At 40.1% G+C, this 21,252-nt stretch overlaps 1 protein-coding gene across 3 annotated transcripts in view; it reads right to left on the reverse strand.

Annotated features, from left to right (window-relative positions):
- RASGEF1B (RasGEF domain family member 1B) overlaps window positions 1-21,252 on the reverse strand; it is a 613,492-nt gene that overhangs the window by 396,719 nt on the left and 195,521 nt on the right. For 2 of the 3 annotated variants that reach the window (XM_054553339.2, XM_054553340.2), the window contains exon 3: window positions 1,193-1,246. In XM_054553339.2, coding sequence (XP_054409314.1) covers window positions 1,193-1,246 — 54 coding nt within the window. Of the gene's footprint in view, window positions 1-1,192; window positions 1,247-21,252 lie in introns of those variants that run through there. The other variant, XM_054553341.2, reaches the window with a different exon arrangement.

Here is a 21,252-nt window from a genome sequence, read left to right on the forward strand (position 1 = left end):
CTCCTGAGTAGCTGGGATTACAGGCATGCACCACCACACCTGGCTAATGTTTGTATTTTTTTTAGTAGAGATGGGGTTTCACCATGTTGGTCAGGCTGATCTTGAACTCCTGACCTCGTGATCCACCCACTTCGGCCTCCCAAAGTGCTGGGATTATAAGCGTGAGTCATCACACCTAGCCAAGATCTATAATTCTAAAAATAATACATGGTCTTCATTCTCAGGCAGCACACAATTCAATGCAGAGAACAAGACAAATATAGCATAATTCAGTGAAGATGGAGATGTAATAAAATAGATTTTAAAATTATCAAAATAATTAAATGAATGTTACTTACAGCAGTAGGCCCTCACATCACCTTTAAAGGTAAGTGACTCTGCCACCTACTTCCACATCAAGCAACATTAGAAACAGAAGCAGCACAGCAGACAATGCCATAATATGAAATCTTAAGAAATGCCAAGGAATTATATATTATGCACAGATCAACTCTATATGCAGCTGGTTTTCTGTATCAATAGATAGTGTCAAAGAATTTGAGTTGTTTGGACTATGAAGCCACTTCTCTTCCCCCTAAAAGGAGAATATCTAGCTAAATCTGAAATTAAAGAGGTAGATAATTGTGACCCCTGGCCTGCAAAAGCCAGGAATTAGACACGAGGCTATAGCAGGGAGTCTTCAAAGTTGATCTATCACAGGGATGTCTTCCATCAGACGCTAGTGAAGCTAATCCTTTTGCAAAGCATGACAACTTCTCAAGCTTGACTGTGGTGAATCCAAACCAGATTTTTATGCTATATGATCAGCTTTCAAAATACAAAATTATTTTTACATTATATTAGGTTTACATTTATTATATTTAAATTTACAAACAAAGATATAGAAGCCTGCAATGCAGTTTATACAGCATTCTCTGAACTCCCCTGATGCTCATCTGCCAGGATAAATTATCAGATAATAGTGAGATGTAAATATATGGAACCAGAGCTTCTCTATAACAAAATACTGTCAAGTAATGGAGTTTCCCACATCCTTAAAGTAAACCATTCACATTTCCATCTCTAAAGAAAGAGAGCCATAATATTCCATCAGAACATCCTCACTGATATCACAGCTTTTCATTCGAATATCACCAACTCTGAAGCCTTTATTACTCTGATAGTATGCTGGAATTCTTGGATGCTGACTTACCTTTTTGCAGTCAGATAAGGACTTCTCACTGGCCAATGTGCTGAAAATGGTGCTCTACAAAATAGGAAGATGGAAAACACTTTAGAACTGTTAACATATAATGATATTGACCCTTCCATGTTCATTTCCAATCCAAGGTAGGCACTACCTTCTGTGTCCCCCACTGATTTCTGTGAATTTTAAAATGTGTCTGCCTTCACTATTCCCAAAGCTTCTCTACCCAAGCTGGAACATTCATTATGGGCCAAGAACCATTCAGTGAGGTAAGGATTTTGTTATCTTCATTTTACAAACAAGGTAACGAAAGCACAATTAGGTTAATTGCTATATACCTTGGACATAGTTAGGTCAGGAGGCAAAGCCATCTAACTCCAGAACCCACCTCCAAACACACATGATCTTCTATCTTGAAGAGATATGTGCATAATGTTAGAGTCAGCTATGCCCAATCTTTCAAATGACAGCTGTTATGAGCCCAAGTGGGAGAATGGAGCTTCTGCCTATGTAAGAGATTTGTGAGTCTGAACAATACCAGGGCTTGCTATCTCCTTTCTACTATCTTCAATGCACTCACTCTCCCTGTGGTTGACTTCTCACACATTTGTATATATACTTGCTTGGCCTGATGAACCACTCAAAAGGCACTGCAACATTCAAGGCTGTATTGGGATTTACATGCAAGTATGTTCCCTTTGGACAATCCTATGAATAAATACATAGCCACGGTCAGCCATACAAACAGTATTGAGATTTTTTTCAGTAAACTTTTTTACATTTTCTTTAATTATAAAACTAATATTTATTCTTAATGAGTTAGTCTCTTTTATACCCTATCCTCCTGAGGTAACCAATAATACAAATTTGTATTCATCCTTCCACACTTTCTCTATTCCCATGCAAATATGTCTGCACATATTATATAGAAGTCTCGTTCTTATGATCATACCATCTTAATTAAGAATATATTATCAACATCTTTCCAGTTCAGCCCATGCAGATTAATTCATTCTTCTTAATACCTATATAACATGTCATAATATGAATATATCATATTTTTATGCTTTCCTTTATTGATCAACAGGTTTTGGTTCTTTCATTGTTGTTGTTTCCTGTTTTCTTTTGTTAGCTATTACAAAGTATGCTGCAATAAACATGCTTGTATATGGCTGGAAAATCTAGTGTATATAAACTGTCTCCTACTCTCTGCTCATATAATATCATAAAAATATTTACCAACTCACCTAAGGTTTTGGTTTGCTTTATTTTCCGTTTGTTTGTTTGTCTGTTTTGCAATAAGCATGTGAGAAAGCTAAGAATCTAAGTCAGCACATATTCTGGGTCAAAACAACATGCAGTATTAACGGACAGAAAAGACAGAATGTGAATACACATACAAAAGTGCATCTTTAATTAAAAAAATTAAGTTCAAGGTTTAGGTTAGATGTAATCTCCAAGTTTGGTTTGCTGGCCAGTTTTATTTCATTTGAGACGGAAGGGATAAATGTTACTGAGACAGTTTGAATTAAAAAAGGAAAACAGAAAGAAAGGAAGAATTCTGGTGGCAGAAGAAGAGAGGAAACGCAAAAGACGAAAAGAAGGACAAAATGAAAAGTTCATAAAAAACAGGCACAAAAAGCAGAATTGTCAAAAAATTAAAAAAGAAGAAAATGGTTTCCATAGAGAAGCAGTCACCTTCGCTCAAAGAGCATAAGGGCACGTGATGCCTTCTAGTTACCATGATCTATCCTGTTGACCTAATTTCAGCCCTGAAACACAGCAGCAGGTGGTGAAAGGACAGGTATAGCCCTGCAAATTTCATATCCTCTTGCTCTTTGTGCCGCCAGGTATATCTTAGTTTCTCTCATTTCTGTATTGCAATGAGGATGTAAGAAATAGTATTCTTGCTGGCTGTTCAAAGATTAGGGCAGGACACAGAGAAAAGCCAAAGAACCAGGCAGCATTCCACATGCCACCGTGAACTACCCCACCCACAATCTTCCCATCAGATGTCTTCCTCATGACTTTTCATCGCCTTTGCTCATTTGTATACATGAGCACTGTGTCATGAGAGAGGCCTCAGTGTTGATTCCCAGATTTCTGCTCCAAGAAGGTAAAGACCCACTGAAATGTGGTCATTGCAGTAGTCCCATTACTAGCCCAGTGCTTGGTACAAAGAAGATAACCAATAAATATGAACTGAGTAGATGCAAAAGAAAATAACATCTGGCAAAACCGCAGTCCTTATCCCAAAACACTTCTTTGGAAGCACTGTGCTGGAAAAGCAGGCTCACACAAAACACTATTATAAAGTGAAGCTCAGGGATATAGGAAAGAAGAGAGATAAAAGACTTCTAAATAATGGTAAAATATACCTTATATTTAGCTTAAAGCTGTTGTCTATTATCTGCTTGGTTTGGCTAAACCAGGCTTTTTCAGTGATGGCCCTGTGAATGTTTTTGGACTAGATAACTCTTTGTTTTGAGGGCATGTGGGGACACACTGTGCACTGTAGGGGGTTCTGTAGCATGTGTGGCCTCTACCCACCAGATGCTACTGACAATCTCCACCTACCTCAGTCATGATAAACAAAAATGTCTCCAGACATTGCTAAATGTTCTCTAGGGGGAAAAACTGCCCACAGTTGAGAAAACTCGTCTAAACCCTAAAGGGGTGATCCTAAAGGATCCTAAAGGATCATTTAGAAATGATCCTGATTCCATGGCTAATGCAACTAAAATTTTTTCCAGGAAATGCAAGTCTAGCCGTGAAAATTTCTCTGCTCAACCCTGAATTCAAGATTCATTCTCTGTCTGAAATGGTATTCAGAACATAGGGAGGATCCACTCTCCAGCTACTGAAGAGTCCATGTGGGGGCAACTCAAGAGACCATAACTGCATTTTTAAGTAAGCTTTAAGATGCACGAGCACTGCCACCCTGGGGAGAGTAAATTAAGGAACATGTCTAAGAATTCAGACATTAGCGCCATAGCCCCAGGGGAAATGATCTTCAATTAAACAATACCATTCAACCTTTGAGAACAGTCTCAAGTGACCTAAGAAACATGTTTGGAGGAAAATTTAGAGTCAGAGATGGGTGAAATTAGCTTCAGTAAAAATATATATATATACCTAGGTAATTTTAAATGTTGCATTTGTAGAAAGGAAACACTTTAGCCAAAGGGCAAACGTATGCAAAATCTCAAGACTTGGAATGAGTGTGAAAGAGGGGTGGCACGGGTCAATGAGAGTCATCTCCTTACTTTAGCCGTTTTCTAAGGGGAGTTTACGTATACGCTTGGTCAGTCTCATTTCATTCTCTGCTTCAAAAGACTTTAACTGGCATTCCAGTTTACTAATTGCAGCTATTGTGAGTGACCTTGGGTGGGCTTTCTAAACCTTCCAATAACATGTTCACCTTAATTACTGAAAATGAAAGACAAAAAATGGTGACTTGGCCATGCTGTGACTTTCTTGATGATTATATCAATATTTTTCTACTAAAAAGGAAACTCCTAATGAGTCACCTCCACCAAAGTTGGCATGATGCTGGGTTTGTCACAGGGGCACAAGCACAATAAAGCACAAGTGACTTTTTTGGAGCATTGACTCCTAACCTTGTTAGTGGGGTGACCAGCATGAAGTGAACAGTATTATACATGGACAGTTTTAGCAATTTCCCAAAAAGAATTTAGATAGGTGAGACCTCTCTTTTGACCATTTATAAACTAATGCCTGAAATTTCACTTATTAGGGCCCTGTTTTTAGCATAAGGCTTTGATTCATAACAGACAAACTCATGAGGGATGTTAAGATATGGGGGGGTTGTCACGGCAGAAGGGAAAATTGGACACTTCATGTATTATAGTTCATTGGTCTATTACATCTGAAAGGGAATGAGTTTATCAGATCCCTTCTAAAAGCATATTGTTATATCTTGGAGTTTTGGGGTTTTTAAAAATAATTCCTTTTTTTTTTTTTTTTTTTTTTTTTGAGACAGAGTCTCGTTCTGTCACCCAGGCTGGAGTGCAGTGTCACAATCTTGACTCACTGCAACCTCCGCCTCCTGGTTTCAAGCGATTCTTCTGCCTCAGCCTCCCGAGTAGCTGGGATTACAGGCACCCACCACCACACCCGGCTAATTTTTGTATTTTTAGTAGAGATGGGTTTCGCCATGTTGGACAGGCTGGTCTCGAACTCCTGACCTCAGGTGATCTGCCCGCCTAGGCCTCCCCAAGTGCTGGGATTACAGGTGTGAGCCAACACACCCAGCTTGTTTTTTAAATAATTTCAAAAGCAGATTTTGATAGGAGAGAAATGAAGACTTAAGTCATGAGGATACTGGATGCTCATAGTGATGGTAAGCAATCTAAAGACATAGGTCAAAGGTTAGGTTCCCTAAAAAGCACACTGTGAGATGGAAATTAGCAAGCAGAAGCTTTATTAAGAAGTGTTCCTGAGATCACCACTTATAGGAGGATAGGGAAGGATGTGGGATAGAGAAGATAAAGAAGTTGGACCATGGTGCAGACTCAACAAAGATCTCATCCAACAAAATGGAGAGCTCAGAAGCAGGTTAAACTCATCCCAAGCTGGAGTGAGACAGAGGCCTGCCCTGGGAAGGCAGCGTGATCCTGGGCAACATGACTGTTTCCAGCCAAGGGCAATTTCCTGGGAGGACTGATAGCTGAGGGCAGTCAGCTGGCAGGACTCCTGGCAGCAGGGAGCTCTGTGCACAGCATTGCCAAGTCCACTACAATCTACTTTGACACACTTTTACCAAGGGCAGATCCTCGCTGTAGCTGATTGACTCTAGTTGAAAATGACCCCATATTATAGTTAAAAGTTTGCTGGCCTTTTATGATAGAATCTTTGGACAGAAAAGCAAATTTGCTCAGGAGTCTAGGGCCTAATTCTTGTCCCTTCTTAACAGACGTCCTTGTGAGCTTAAAGTGGATCACTGGCCTTGGGGTCTTGAATTCTTCACTATGAAGTGAGGAAACCCATATTCATTTCCTTTTAAGTCATGACAGCCTTGGCCAATTTGAAGAAAGTGGACCTGATTTTATCAGACACATTGTTTGGAAATCAATGAGCATACCGCTTAGTTCTTTCTTCATCCTCTGATAAAAGAACATATCTGACTAAATAACATGGTCAGCTCCTGATTATCTACAGAAGGGAAGAGAATTTCACAGATGAATTTGGGTTCTCCAGAGAAACAGAACCAATAGGATATATAGAGATATATAAGAGGAGATTTCTTATGAGAATTAGTTTGTGTGATCATGGCAGCTGAGGACTCCCACAATGTGCCATCTGCAGCCTGGAGACACAGGGAAGCCAGTGGTGTAATTCAGCCCCTGCCTGGAGGCCTGAGAACCCAGAGGAAGCGGGAGGGAGGCCACCAGCATAAGTCTGAAGGCCCAAGAATCAGGAGCTCCAATATCTCAGGGCTGGAGAAAACAGATGTCCAAGCCCAAACAGAAACGAATTCCGCCTTCCTCTGCATTTGTGTTCTATTTGGGCCTTCAATGGATTGGATGATGCCCACCCACCTTGGTGAGGGCAGATCTTCACTCAGTCTTCTGATTCAAATGCTCATCTCTTCCATAAACAACTTCACAGATATAGCTAGAAATAATGTTTTACCAGCTACTAGGGCATCCCTTAGCCCAGTTAAGTTGACATGTAAAGTTAACCATCACAACGGGTGATTCACAAAAGCGTAATTTATAAAATGCCTTTACATTTGACTTTGAGATACATTTGTGGTTAATTTAGAAGACCGGTACTTCAACATATCTTCCCTAAATTAACATTAATAACTGTTTGTAGAAATATTCCAAGTGGGCAGAAAGGGAAAACTGACCTAAAAGGAATTTTAGGGATTTTTTAAAAAAAATGTCCCTAATAAGTCCTTAGACAGAGAGCCCACAGATAGGAGATCAGTAGTTGGTGGCTCATTTAGTCCAGGCTACAGAAAGAGACTTCCAGAAGGTGTGTTGCTTACCCAATTCTCAGTGGTGGAAATGTTTTTGCAAAGTGATTGAGCACTGAAAAGAGACCTCATATATTCCAAAAATTAATTAATTTGTTTATTTTGAGATAGAGTCTCATTCTGTCACCCAGAAAGAAGTGCAGTGGCTCAATCACAACTCACTGCAGCCTTGATTTCCCGAGCTCAAGCAATCCTCCCACCTCAGCCTCCCAAGTAGCTGGGACCAGAGGCATGCATCACCATGCCTGGCTAATTTTTAAAAAATTTTTTGTAGAGATGGAGTCTCACTATGTCGCCCAGGCTGGTCTCCAACTCCTGGGCCAAGTGATCCTCTCACCTCAGCCTCCCAAAGTGCTGAGCACTTTTGATTGCAAGTGTGAGCCACCACAACCAGCCAAATCCATATGTCCTATACTCGTTTTTCTAAGAGAGAGTTTACCTCTGAAAGTTATTACAATTCTGTTTATTCCCATTAAACTCAATTTAGAGAAAGAAACAGAAATAGATCTATTCTATCTCTACTGTGTCAGTTTCTGTTACGTAATGCTTATAACTAAGATTTACATTTTTAAAAGAGCAAACATCTGACACTTCATTAAATTGGAATGGTCATGTGCAAGAGAATTGCTTAAATATTGAATTATAAAATTAAGAAATTCAGAAACTGAATCTCTAAGATAGTAATATTATGAAATTTTATTTCAAGTATTATTTGTTCCTTTATGTATGTATGTATCTGTGTTTGGGTGTGTTTTTCACTCTCAGCCAGATACCACCAGACAGAGGCCAGGTAGATTTGATGAATGGCAAATACAGTTGAAAGCTAACAGCCATGTAAAGGAATGATGTCTGCATAAAGCATCTCCATTTGATACCTTGCCCCTCACAGACACAATGGATGATTTCTTACTCATTGGTAGATGTCAAGACTGGACCTATCACATTACTAACAATTTGGAAGTCTCTTACACTTGAATCAATGAGTCCCAAAGTGCACACTACTTGGATGCTTTCTTAGACAGTTTAGCCAGCCAATTCTCAGATTTCTAGACAAAGTATGAATTTTCATTAGGTCTTCATGCTTTAGTAGACTAGTATTGATAGATACACACTGGATACAGTGGTATTCCCTCCAGGCAAAGTATGGCATTCACATTTATTTTTTTAAAAAACTGCATAATTATAAAACATCAGCCAAAGGAAAAAACATACCACCAAATAAATGATAAAATTACAGTGTTTTCTTGTAGTCCATGAATACTGAAAATTTCAATTAACCAAGTGAAAAGCCATTGAATGTGCCAGCAGGATTTATATCCCAGACTAATGACCATCATCTGCATCCTATTTAGCTAATGAAGGCTTGGAACACTTGTGGATAATTAAGGGAAAGCTGATGGGAGGAAATTCAGACTACTGAAAGATCAAATCTATTTATGTCTGCATTTAAAACTAAACATATCTAATAGTTCACTCAATCAAGCCATAATGTCTGTTCATCTGGGATAAGATAGATGCTCAGAAGTTAAGTAGCTTGGTTAGCTCCCCAAACTCCAAATTCATTCTTCCTTCATTCATTCAATATCCATCTATTGAATACCTACCATGTGCCTCTTCCCTTGTGAATCAACATGACAGTACCATGATCCGCCTAATGTTTTTCCCACAACTTCCCCTTTTCCACCTTCATTAAATGCACCGCTCTGGTTTTCACTTTACCCATGTAACTATTGTCCACCTATCATAACAGACATGGCATGGCTGCAATCCAGGGGTATGATGGGAAACACAAGGTGCACAGCAAACACCCGGCTTTTTCTCAGACCTGGCAGAGCAGGGGCAGGCCCCAGTCTGATTAATAGATGGGTGTTCATGTGAGGAAGACTAAGGATGTTAGAAAAAAGACAAAAACCTGGTATTCAGAAGTAGCCAGAACAGGAACCAAGCTCAGAGCAGCTCTACTGAATTTCACAGAATAGTTTACCAGTCATCTTATCCAACTGTTATTTTCTCACTTAGGGAGCACCTTAAAACCCCCTCTCTGGACCCCTACCAAAATCCCTGATTCATTTGTGTTTAGCAAAGATGGTGCTTCAAGAACCTACAATCCTAGGATCTTTTCCTATGCTGAAAAATGGCAAACATCAGTGGCAGGCATGTTGTGACAGCTCAACCTTAGGGGCACACATTTATGCCTACAGAACCTCTTCCATATGGGAAAGGAAGCTCAGGTGGAAAAACATCAGCACATCAGAGCTTACCCATATCTAGCTGGGCATAGCTGTAAGCCAATGGAGCTCAACCTTCAGAGGCATAAGAATCACCTGGAGAGCTTATTAAAACACAGATTGCTAAGCCCCTCCCCTGGAGGTTCCAACTTAGAAGGGATGGGGTGAGGCCAAAGGATTTGCATTTGTAACACATTTCTAGGTATAGCTGATGCTGCCAGTCCTGGAACCTTACTTTGAGAACCAGTAGTCTAAGCTATGCCCAAAGCAAGTTAACATCAATGGTAACTATGCCTTTTACGACCTCACAAAAGAAGAAAATGTCTCTGGAATTTCCAGAGCATAATTTTAATTAGTAACAATCCTAATGATACCTCCTGACATTTATCATTCATATAATACTTTTCATGTCTAAAGCCCCTTGACACACTTTTTTTTTTTTTTTTTTTTTTTGAGATGGAGTCTTACTCTTGTCACCCAGGCTGGAGTGCAATGGCGCGATCTTGGCTTACTGCAACCTCCGCCTTCTGGGTTCCAGTGATTCTCCTGCCTCAGCATCCTGAGTAGCTGGGATTACAAACACCCACCACCATGCCAGGCTAATTTTTGTATTTTTAGTAGATAAGGGGTTTTACCATGTTGCCCAGGCTGGTCTCAAACTCCTGACCTCAGGTGATCCACCCACCTCGGCCTCCCAAAGGGCTGGGATTACAAATGTGAGCCACTGTGCCCGGCCAGACACACATTGTTAAACTTGGACTTCCAAACAATCCTATAAAGTAGTTATTAATCTTATTTTAGGACACTAAGAAACAGAGAGATTAAGTGACTTGCCTAAATTTTCTTAACTAATAAGTACCCCTGACCCTGGCAAGGAGGTCCTGCAAGACCAGCAGGACACTAAGCTCTGGGGCTAGGGGACAAGAAGCTGTCAAAACACATTTCACGCACTTCACAACAGTGTTTGAATGTGGCCAATTAGTGCCAGGAGCAGAAAGCAGAGCAACAAAGAGCCTCAAAGAAGACACAACAAAAAGCAACATATTTGGACAAAAAGCCCTGAATGGTGATGGGCTCCATCCCACAAAGCTGCAGACCAAGTCTCTCTAAAGCCATCAACATTAATATAACAAACCAGGCACAAGGCCTGTACTCAGGCTGTCATCCCAATGCTGGGTATCCTAATCTGACACTGTAAATGCTACAAGGAAGAAGGGTTGAAAGAATTGAAGCAGAGAAGAAAGTAGAACATTTCTATACATTTTGACTTTAAAAGAATAATAAGGGGCTGGGCGTGGTGGCTCATGCCTGTAATCCCAGCACTTTGGGAGGCCAAGGCAGGCGGATCACGAGGTCAAGAGTTCAAGACCACGTTGGCCAATATGGTGTAACTCTGTCTCTACTAAAAATACAAAAATTAGTCAGGCATTGTGGTGGGCACCTGTAGTCCCAGCTACTCGGGAGGCTGAGGCAGGAGAATCGCTTGAACCCAGGAGACAGAGGTTGCAGTGAGCCGAGATCGTGCCACTGCACTCCAGCCTGAGTGACAGAGTGAGACTCTGTCTCAAAGAAAAAAAAAAAAAAAGGAATGGTAAGGAAACTCTATACTGGAACTGGAAGCCATTATCTTAAGTGAAATGACTCAGTAACAGAAAGCCAAAAACTACATGTTATCACTTATAAGTGGGAGCTAAACAATGTGTACACACGGACATACAGAGTGGAATAATAGACACTGGAGACTCCAAAAGGTTCGAGGGAGTGGGGGAGGGAGGAAGGGGGCTAAAGGATGAAATACTACCTATTGGTACAATGTACACTATTTGGGCGATGGGTACATAATAAAACCCCAGACTTCACCACTGTGCAATATGTCCACATAAGAAAACTGCACTTGTACCCCCTAAATCTATAAAAATTAAAATTCAATGTATATTAGCATCTATAATTTTTTAGTCACAGCTGTGGTACATTAAAGAATAGGAACTGTCAATGATTTCAAAATATTATTACTAAATATTTAGGAATTTAAATCTTTAAGATCCCTTCAAATTTCCACTGTACTTTATACAAACCCCTTTTACAAAACTCACCACAGGTGATTTATCTTGTGCATTGCACTGTAAGCTCACCAGGACCAGAGACCAACTGTTAGTCATCTTTCTACCGTATACGTGAGCACAGTGTTGGGCATAAGAATGAGAACACAGTAGGGATGTTATCAATATTTGTCAAATATATAGTGAATAGGGCAAGGGAGGCAAGAGGAAGGAGAAAGCAAGAAGGGGAAAAGAGGAACAGAGGGAGGAAGGCAGGAAAAGACAAATGATAAATGATAACAAGGGGAGAACACGCTACTGTGGAAAGAGTCTTATGAGTTGAATTGTGTCCCCTAAAAAAGAGATGTCGATGTCCTAATCCCTGGTACCTGTGAATGTGACCTTATTTAGAAATAGGATCTTGGCAGATGACCCAGTTAAGATGAAGTAATTAGAGTGAGTGCTAATCCAATAACACTGGCATCCTTACAGAAAGGGGGAATTTGAAGACAGACACACACACAGGGAAAATGAGGTGAAGACAACCATGCGAGGACAGATGCAGAGATTGGACAGATGCACCTACAAACAAAGAAGGCCAAGGATTGTGGCCACCACCAGGAGCCAGGACAAGGTAAGGAAGAATTCTGCCCAGGGTCTCAGGGAAAGCCCATCCCTGCTGGTACCTTGATTTTTGGACATTTAGACCCCAGAACCATGAGACAATAAGATTCTGGTATTTTAAGCCACCCAGTTTGCAGTACATTTTCCAGCAGTCCAGGCTGGGTGCAGTGGCTCATGCCTGTAATCCCAGCACTTTGGGAGGCTGAGGTGGGCTGATTACCTGAGGTCAGGAGTTTGAGACCAGCCTGGCCAACATGGTAAAACCCTGTCTCCACTGAAAATACAAAAATTAGCCAGGCTTCATGGTAGGCACCTGTAATCCCAGATACTCGGGAGGCTGAGGTAGGAGAATTGCTTGAACCCAGGAGGCAGAGGTTGCAGTGAGCCAAGATCGTGCCACCATACTCCAGCCTGGGCAACACAGCGAGAGTCAATCAAAAACAAACAAAATAGCCAGGCACAGTGGCACACACCTGTAATCCCAGCACTTTGGGAGGCCAAGACGGGTGGATCACCTGAAATCAAGAGTTCAAGAGCAGCCTGGGCAACATGGTGAAACCCCATCTCTACTAAAAATACAAAAATTAGCTGGGCATGGTGGCACAGGTCTGTAATCCCAGCTACTTGGGAGGCTGAGGAAGGAGGATTGCTTGAACCCGGGAGGCAGAGGTTGCAGTGAGCCGAGATCACGCCACTGCACTCCAGCCTGGGTGACACAGCAAGACTCCATCTCAAAAAACAAACAGAAACAAACAAACAAACAACATTTTCCAGCAGTCCTAGCAAACTAATACAGGGGTCTCTCTTGATCTTCTATTTCAGTGGTTGGTAAACGTTCACTGTAAAGGGCCAGATAGTAAATATTTTAGGCTTTAATGTCCGTAAGGTCTCTGTGACAACTACTCAACTCTGTCACTGTAGCTTGAAAGAGGGTATAGGCAATATGTGAATGAATAAGCTTGGCCATGTTCTGATAAAGCCTTACAGACATTGAAATTTGAATTTCTTATAATTTTCATGTGTTATGAAATATTATGCACTTTTTTGTTTTCTTTTTTACAACTATTTAAAAATGGGAAAACCACTCTTAGCTCACAGACCATTAAAAATAAATAAATAAATAAAAACCGGCAATCGGCCAGATTTGGCCTGCAAGCTATAATTTGTCTACCCCTGGATATAGATTTAGAAATCAGAAAAACCTCGCTATAGTCCTGGTTCCATCAATTATTCTCATAAATTTGATTGAATTACCACATTTGGTGTTCAAAGGAGCATAATATTTTTTTCTGCCCACCTGGAAGTTTATTATGAGGATGAGACAAACATCATAAGTTTTAAATATGTTGTATAAAGTAATAGTATTGAAAGCTTGAAAGATCTAGCTCTTACTCTTCCAGAAATAAATACTAACACTAAGGCCAGGATGATGGTCAATTGATTCTGAGTCATGGAGTCAGTGTGGGGGTGGAAACAAACACATAAGCCTGTCAATCACCACATCTTCAGAAGGAATCAGTAAAGAGGACAAGAAGATACATACCACACACAAAAGTGTGAGCAGCCAGAAGGCCTTCTGAGGTAAACAGCAACTCTAAAGGCAAACGGTCACTATCTTTGGTCACATTTGACCCTTGGGTACTGCTGAACCAAAAATTCCTTCTCTCAGGCAATGTTCTGGACTAGAAGGGGACTACTTCCCAGAGGCTACACTGTAACGTGGGTCCTTAGATCATCATTCTAAATAAACATTCATCTTCCACTAAAGCTTCTTTGACCATCTTGAGCTCATGTCTATGGTGCCAACAGCTGAAAAAGCCATAAATATTACCCTGCATGCAGAAATGTCTTCACACTCACTGCCATAAGGAAATGGAACCCTGCCACTGTGCTCTGGAGGGGGCTGGACTTGGGCGGACAGCTCCAGATTTTCAGGTCTGGCACAAGGTAAAGCCAAAGAAAGCAGCAAGGAATAAAGAAAATAGTTCACAGGAAGAAATATCATTTGCTAACACTGCATGAGGTTATAGATCCCCTGGAACTAAAGTTAATGCCCTTGAGGAGAGTAACTCCTTCCAAATTACCGGTGTAACCCACCATGGTCATAAGTTCTTAGACAGCAGGGATTTTTCTCCAAATTAATTATCCCAATTCCCCTTCATCCTTAAGACTGTGTGTTTCCTTGATGTACACAGAAGTGTTACATTAACCTTATTCTCAGTTCCTGACTCTTCATACTCAAGTTTGAGGTGAACAGAGAAAATCCATAGCCTTAGCCAGCTCTTGGCTGTTACTCTCTCCAGAGTCTCATCTTCTGTCACCTCCTTCTCCATTCCCTCCACCCTGGCACATCATCACCACCTACTTTCAAAAGAACTGAGAAGAAAGCCATGGTTACCAAATGTCTCTTAGCAACTTGACATCCTCCTCAAAGATGCTCGCATAAAAGTGAGGGTGGGCCAAAGGACTCCCTCTAGGAAACAGGGTAGCCTAATGGAAGGGAAATGGATCAACCCCAGCTCTGCCCCTTGTTATGTGCACTGGGACTTATCATTGAAATTCTCTGAGCCTGAACTCCCTATCTGTAAAATGGGAACAAAACCATCTACTTTAGAGTATTTTGTAAGAATTTAAGGTGATATGTATTGTACAAATAATAGTGATTCTTATAATAAGAATTTCTGAGAATTCTCAGTATCTTCTACATCTCTGTCTCCAACCACACTTACTCTACAGAGTTCACAAATGCCTATTTATAGGGATATATCTGTGCCACTAAAGCACACAGTGGTGGCTTGGGAAGCAAGGAAACAGCTACATACTTACTTAAAGCCCAGGCTATAGAACAACTGGATGACAGCAGGGAGGAGGGACTGGCCTTCTCTTCCTCAAATGATCTTTGTGGGGTTGTTTGGGGCAGAAGTGCACTGGAGCGATCTTGGCTCACTGCAACTTTGACCTGCCAAATTCAAGCAATTCTCATGCCCCAACCTCTCAAGTAGCTGGGATTACAGGCATGCGCCACCACGCCAGGCTAACTTTTGTATTTTTAGTAGAGAAGGGGTTTCACGATGTTGACCAGGCTGGTTTTGAACTCCTGACCTCAAGTGACCTGCCCACCTCAGCCTCCCAAAGTGCTGGCACCACAAGTGTAAGCCACCTTGCCCAGCCTGATCTTTGAATTAGTATATACTGGTAAATTCTCATGCTCCTGGTTGAACTACCTGAATAACTTATACAGTGAATACTATGCAGTGCCTGAGAGGAAAGAAAAGTGCTGTGGATGATCATTTTCAACACACACCCACACATACACACACATACACATACACGCACACACATGCACATGTGGTTATGCTTGCAAGTTTGAATTATTGAGAAAAACACTCAAGGAGTTCCCAAAGCTCACTCTCCAGAAACCATTATCTTTTCTGCAGCAAGAGATAGAATATAATCAGGAAAAAAAAAATTTTTAAACTGAAAAACTAAATGTCAACTAGATAAAACAATGAAAAACATTATACCATAATTGCAATTATTTGTGGGGATGGGTGTGAGGAGGGTTAAAACGTACATTAGTCTCAAACTTGGCTGTGCGTGCTTGATAATAGGATCCCTTCCTTCAAAATTCTCAGGAAAGATGAGAATGAAACAGATGACCAGTCAGGCAATGAAGTTGAAAGTGCTGAACCCCAAGAAAGATCCTTCATGTTGGAGTAGGGGAGTGGGATAGGGGAACATATTTTACCATAAGGCTTTTACCACAATGTTTTCTTCCTTTTTCTTTTTCATAGTAATTCTGCATATTAACATACACCTAAATAGATCCATCTTTAAAAAAAAACAAAAACACCAAACTATGTTCATTTGTAATCTAAGCTGATGAAATACTAACCTGCAAATCTGGCAGGTGGGGAAGAAAGGAGGGAGAAGGTCAAGGAAGAAAGACATTTTCATAATTACCAGCTATTACAAATAATTTAAACAACAAGAATGGAGGTTGCCAGGCCCAGTGTGATGGGTTCCTGTTTAAAAGCTCAGCACTGTCATTAGTAAATGAATAGTGATGTGGCATTATCTCAGACTCTCTAAGTGATGGTTTGACAGAAAATCGATGGCTACACAATTTTACTGCATACCAGAAATAAAAATAAAAAGGTCTGGTTTGCCATAAACACATTTCATAATTAGAGTACTGACAGATGGAGTCCTTATTCTGGTTCTAAATTGCTGCATCTTCATTTCTTCAGGGTTTATTTTGAGTTCCACCTGCACAAGCACTCCAAGTTAAAGGATAACAAGAAATGATTCATGTGTTCCCCAGGGCTTGGGGAAATCCCATGCTTCTTTTTGTCTTTCATTCTTTACCAACTGCCCTGGGCCCATTTATTAAACAAACAATACTGAGTATTCATGTTCCAGGATTAGGCTGGGTACTGCTGGGAGGATAGAGAAGAATGAGATATATGTGTGCCTTCAAGAGATGATGAAGCTGTGAAGCTTATTCTTTGAGAAGTTTGACTAAGTTCTGTTTTGGTTCTCTTTTCTCTTCCTTGTCTTCCCCATCCTTCCTGCGATCTCGTTTCTCTTTGTGCCAATTCTATGCTTGTACACACTTCTATAACCTTTTTCATTTTATGTTGCATTTTTTATGTTCCTTATCTCAAGAGAACTCTTTGGAAGCAGTGACCATGCCATAAGCCATACTTCTCCTATTCTACTTTTTGTTTTATTCTTTTTGAGACTGGGTCTCACTCTGTCATTCAGGATGGAGTCCAGTGGCACGATCATAGCTCACTGCAGCCTCAGTCTCCCCGGGCTCAGGTGATCCTCCCACCACAGCCTCCCAAGTAGCTGGACTATAGGCGCACACCACCACACCCAGCTAATTTGTTTGTATTTTTTGTAGAGATTGGGTTTTGCCACATTGCCCAGGCTAGTCTGGAATTCCTGGACTCAAGTGATCTGCCCACCTCAGCCTCCCAAAGTGTTAGGATTACAAGCGTGAGCCACCACACCCAGCCATACTCTGCTACTGTAAATGACACAACAGCTATAGATTTTTTTAATGTATTGATATTTTAAAAAGATATTTAAATAGTAGATATTTCGAAAGATTTGTTGAATATAAACATAACCATCCACTTTTATGGCTTCAACTACTAACTAAATGATATTCATTTTAAATGTGTTTGTCCATCCCTGGTGCCCCTCCCAAGCTTCAAATTCTTTATTTCTAATTGTCTATTACATATCTCCATTCAAATGTCCCATAAGCATCTATAAGTCGACTTGTCCAGAACTGAACATATTATAGTCCTCTACGCCAAATCTGTCTCCAGTTGCTCATTTCTTGGTTAATGGTGAGACCATCTATTCACTCTTTCAACCACAGTGTCTTTTTTGACTCCTCTCCCTTCCTTACCTTTCTCTCAAATCATCCTATCCTATTGATGCTACTATAGAAGACTCTCAAATCATAAAGCTTCCTTTTGTCATTGCCCTTGCCACTGCCTTAGTTCAGACCCTAGTCACCTCCTATTTCATTTTCTACCAGATTTCCATGCTACCAGTCCATCCTCTACATTCCTACCACAATGTCTACCTAAACCAAATGTGATTCTGCAATTTGCCAGTTTAGTGATCTCTGCCGGCCCCTCAGTGCCTACTGTACTTGCATCTAAGGATGGTGTCTGTTGACAATCCAACTACACCTTATTTTGTCAGGCTATATTCTTACACTAGATCCTTACAGTGTAAGAATCCTATAAACTAGCCACAAACCCATAGATTGTTCTCTGGACAAGCCAAGGAGACTGCCAAGTCCTTGCACATACTATTGTATTTCCTCTGCCTAAAAATCCCTTCACCTAATCAACTGGTCAATGGCCACTTCCCTCTGAAAGGATTTCTCTGATTCCCCGAAGAGTAGTTAGTTAGTGGTTTCCCTCTGTGTTCCTAAAGTCCTTTATTCTCATGTATTTTATAATATCTTATGCAGTTCTTGCTAGCTAGACTGAAAACTCAGTGAGTGCTAATGAAGGCAATTTTATTCATCTCTGTCACTCCAGATGCATGATACATAGCCAATGGATGTTTGATAAAATAATGAATGAATCACTAGTTTAATAGTGTAAGGCTGATTAGAGATATAGTTAGGCACCAACTGTGTATAAGGATAGTCAAAGCCACAGATATGACTCAGATTGCCTAGGAAAGTGTTTAATTATAAGAAATAAGGAACCGAAGGAAGCCCCAGAAAACACTGATATTTATTAAGATGAATAGAAAGAAGAGCCAGCCAAGGAAATTGAGAAAAGGTAGTTGGAGGAGTAGGAAAAGAGCCAGACGAGAATGTTGTCACAGAACAAGCCCAGGAAACAATCCCTCCCAGTCTCCCAAATCAGGACTAAAATTTTCTATCTCCTCCCACCTCACATCATACTTATCCCTATCATAGTGATTATCACCATACACTTAACTGTCTACTTACCTGTAACTCTCATAGAATATTAGTTCCTCAAAGACACGGACTCTGTCATATTGACAGCGTATCCTCTGTACTTGGCATAGTACATGACACATAGCCAGTGTTCAATAAATATTTGTAGAATGATTGAAGGGATAAATGATTAAATAAACGAGTGAGATGCAACTAAGAAATCACATAAGAACTGAAAGAGGTCCCCAATTTTAGTATTCAGAAAGATATTGGGTGACTCTGGTCCTAACGTTTTGCCACATATACCCATACTCTCATTGGTTTCACATTGGAATGTCCAAGAATTTGAAATAAAATAAAAAGCCTCATGGCCTGTCACTTGGCCTTCCTTCCCAGAGTGATCACTTTGACGATGGATGGATGGCTCTGAATAGGTGCAAATAGTTTTCATTCAATGGTTTTCAACCAGATAACACATACTAGAGTCATTATGTCCCTTAAGAGATTGAAAGTTAAATATATCATTTCAAAATTGCTTCAGCATATATAGTATCATCTTTAAGCCAAAGAAATTTTAAACAATGGTAATCAACTCATGCCTTAGTGATCTCAAATTTTTAGCTATTATTTCCTGTACATGTTGTAGTCATATGCCCACTATTTGAGAAATCATTGTGAAATGGGACAACAGAATATTTATCATCATAAGATCCTAAATTGCTGATATAAAAAGTATTTCTATAATAAACCCCTAGACAAATGAATGGAACAGAACCGCTGACAGATTGCTAATGTTTCATTTTTAGATTTACAAATGAGGGGAACCTGTAAAAGGAGGATTGAAAATGGAAAACATAAGTACATCCTGTAGACAACAAGTGCCCTTCAGGATATGAGGTAGAGAATTAAAAGGCAATGCATTTCAGCAGTTTCTGAGAGTTGCTGGGAATTGAAATTTAGGTACCTCTGGCCTGTGCAAACACAGTGACAATCAGTAAGCTGTTTTCTTCTCTCTCTGCCCTTCTTGTCTTTACCAGCGAGTGCCATTTCCACGCAGAGGACTGTCAAAGCAAAGATGTACGAAAGGAAGTTGCTCTTCATTTCTCAGCCTTGCCCCTTGGGAAGTAAAGGGACATTGACTAAGCGTTTCCTATCAACTGCATCTTGCCTATAGCCTGGATCTCCAGGATACTTATGGAGTCTGATAGAAACCATAACATAGAGTTGATAAACTAGCTTTCTCTAAGGAAGAGACTTGGAGGAAATACTCCGTGGGTTTTTTAAATTTTTTTGGTTGGGGGTTTTTTGTTTCAATTCAAGGCATTTTGAAAACTGTCTCCTCAAGTGGTCTACCAGAAGACTAAGGGGATCCAAACACTCTACATGAGTTTGACACACCCCATGCTGTCTCTTGCAGAGCACCATTACTCTCTGGAGAAGCAATTCACCTCTCAGAGACATTGAATCTGGTTCTACCCTTTTGATCACAAAGATTGAGACTAGAGTTCAGAAAAATCATTCTTAGGTTGTTTAATCAGAGATTTTTAATCAATATTTTTAAAGGGTTGTCAGAAAACTACATTATTCAAAGAGGGCTGAGTTCTATATGTTAGAAAAACGTTCTGGTGTTAAAGAGAACTGTAAAAAATATCAATGTAACAGGGTAGGAAAAGTGTAAGATTTATAATCAGAAATACACCATTTCAAACAGTGACCCGTACTAGTAGTATGACAAGTTACAAGTCGTACAAGTTACTGACCTTTCTAGGCCTCGGTTTTCTCACCCATAAAATAGAAACAAAAAAAGCCCATTTTCCAGCATATGAGTATTAAATACATCATACTCGCAAAGTGCATAGGTCCAGACTATACTGGACATTCAATAAATGTTATTATCTCTTCCACTCTTAACTCCCTACAAAATTTTATCAGAGGCCAGGCACGTTAGCTCATGCCTGTTATCCCAGCACTTTGGGAGGATCACTTGAGGCCAAGAGTTCAAGACCAGCCTGGCCAACATGGCAAAACCCCGTTTCTACTAAAAATACAAAAATTAGCCAGGTGTGATGACACATGCCTGTAATCCCAGCTACTCAAGAGGCTGAGGCACAAGAATCACTTGAACCCGGGAGGTGGAGGTTGCAGTGAGTCGAGATCACACCATTGAACTCCAGCCTGGGCAACAGAGCAAGACTCTATCTAAAAATACAATAAAATAAAATGAAAAAAAATTTAAAAATTGATTAGAAAACGAAGTTCCCCTGTCAAACAACTCTTTAAGACAGCCCTGAACTCTAATAAATTCAGATGGATACATTATAATATCAGATACAATATTTTATCAAATTAAAAGTTGATTATGAGATATCACTAAGAAAGAGAAGTGCTACCAATATAATTGTATGTTGCTATTAATTATATAAAGCATCATAATTCCAGAAACATTAAAGTATGAAAATATGTGCATATTTTTATAAAATCAATAAAATACATTAAAGTGTCTAGGATTTTGGATAAGCTTGGAAATACAACAGACACAAGAAATAGAAAACAAAGAGACCCATATTTCCTTCTATTGCTTAATCTCTTATCTTTGGAGGAAAGAAAAATCATTAAGGTGCAGGCCTGAGAGTCAAGCAATTGCTCAGTTAAGAGTTCCTTATTAAATACCAGTTTACTTGGTTTATACCAGTGACTAGATACACAGAAACAACATTTGAGGGAAAAGG

The sequence above is a fragment of the Pongo abelii genome, chromosome 3 (assembly GCF_028885655.2).
Source record: "Pongo abelii isolate AG06213 chromosome 3, NHGRI_mPonAbe1-v2.0_pri, whole genome shotgun sequence".
NCBI lineage: Eukaryota > Metazoa > Chordata > Mammalia > Primates > Hominidae > Pongo > Pongo abelii.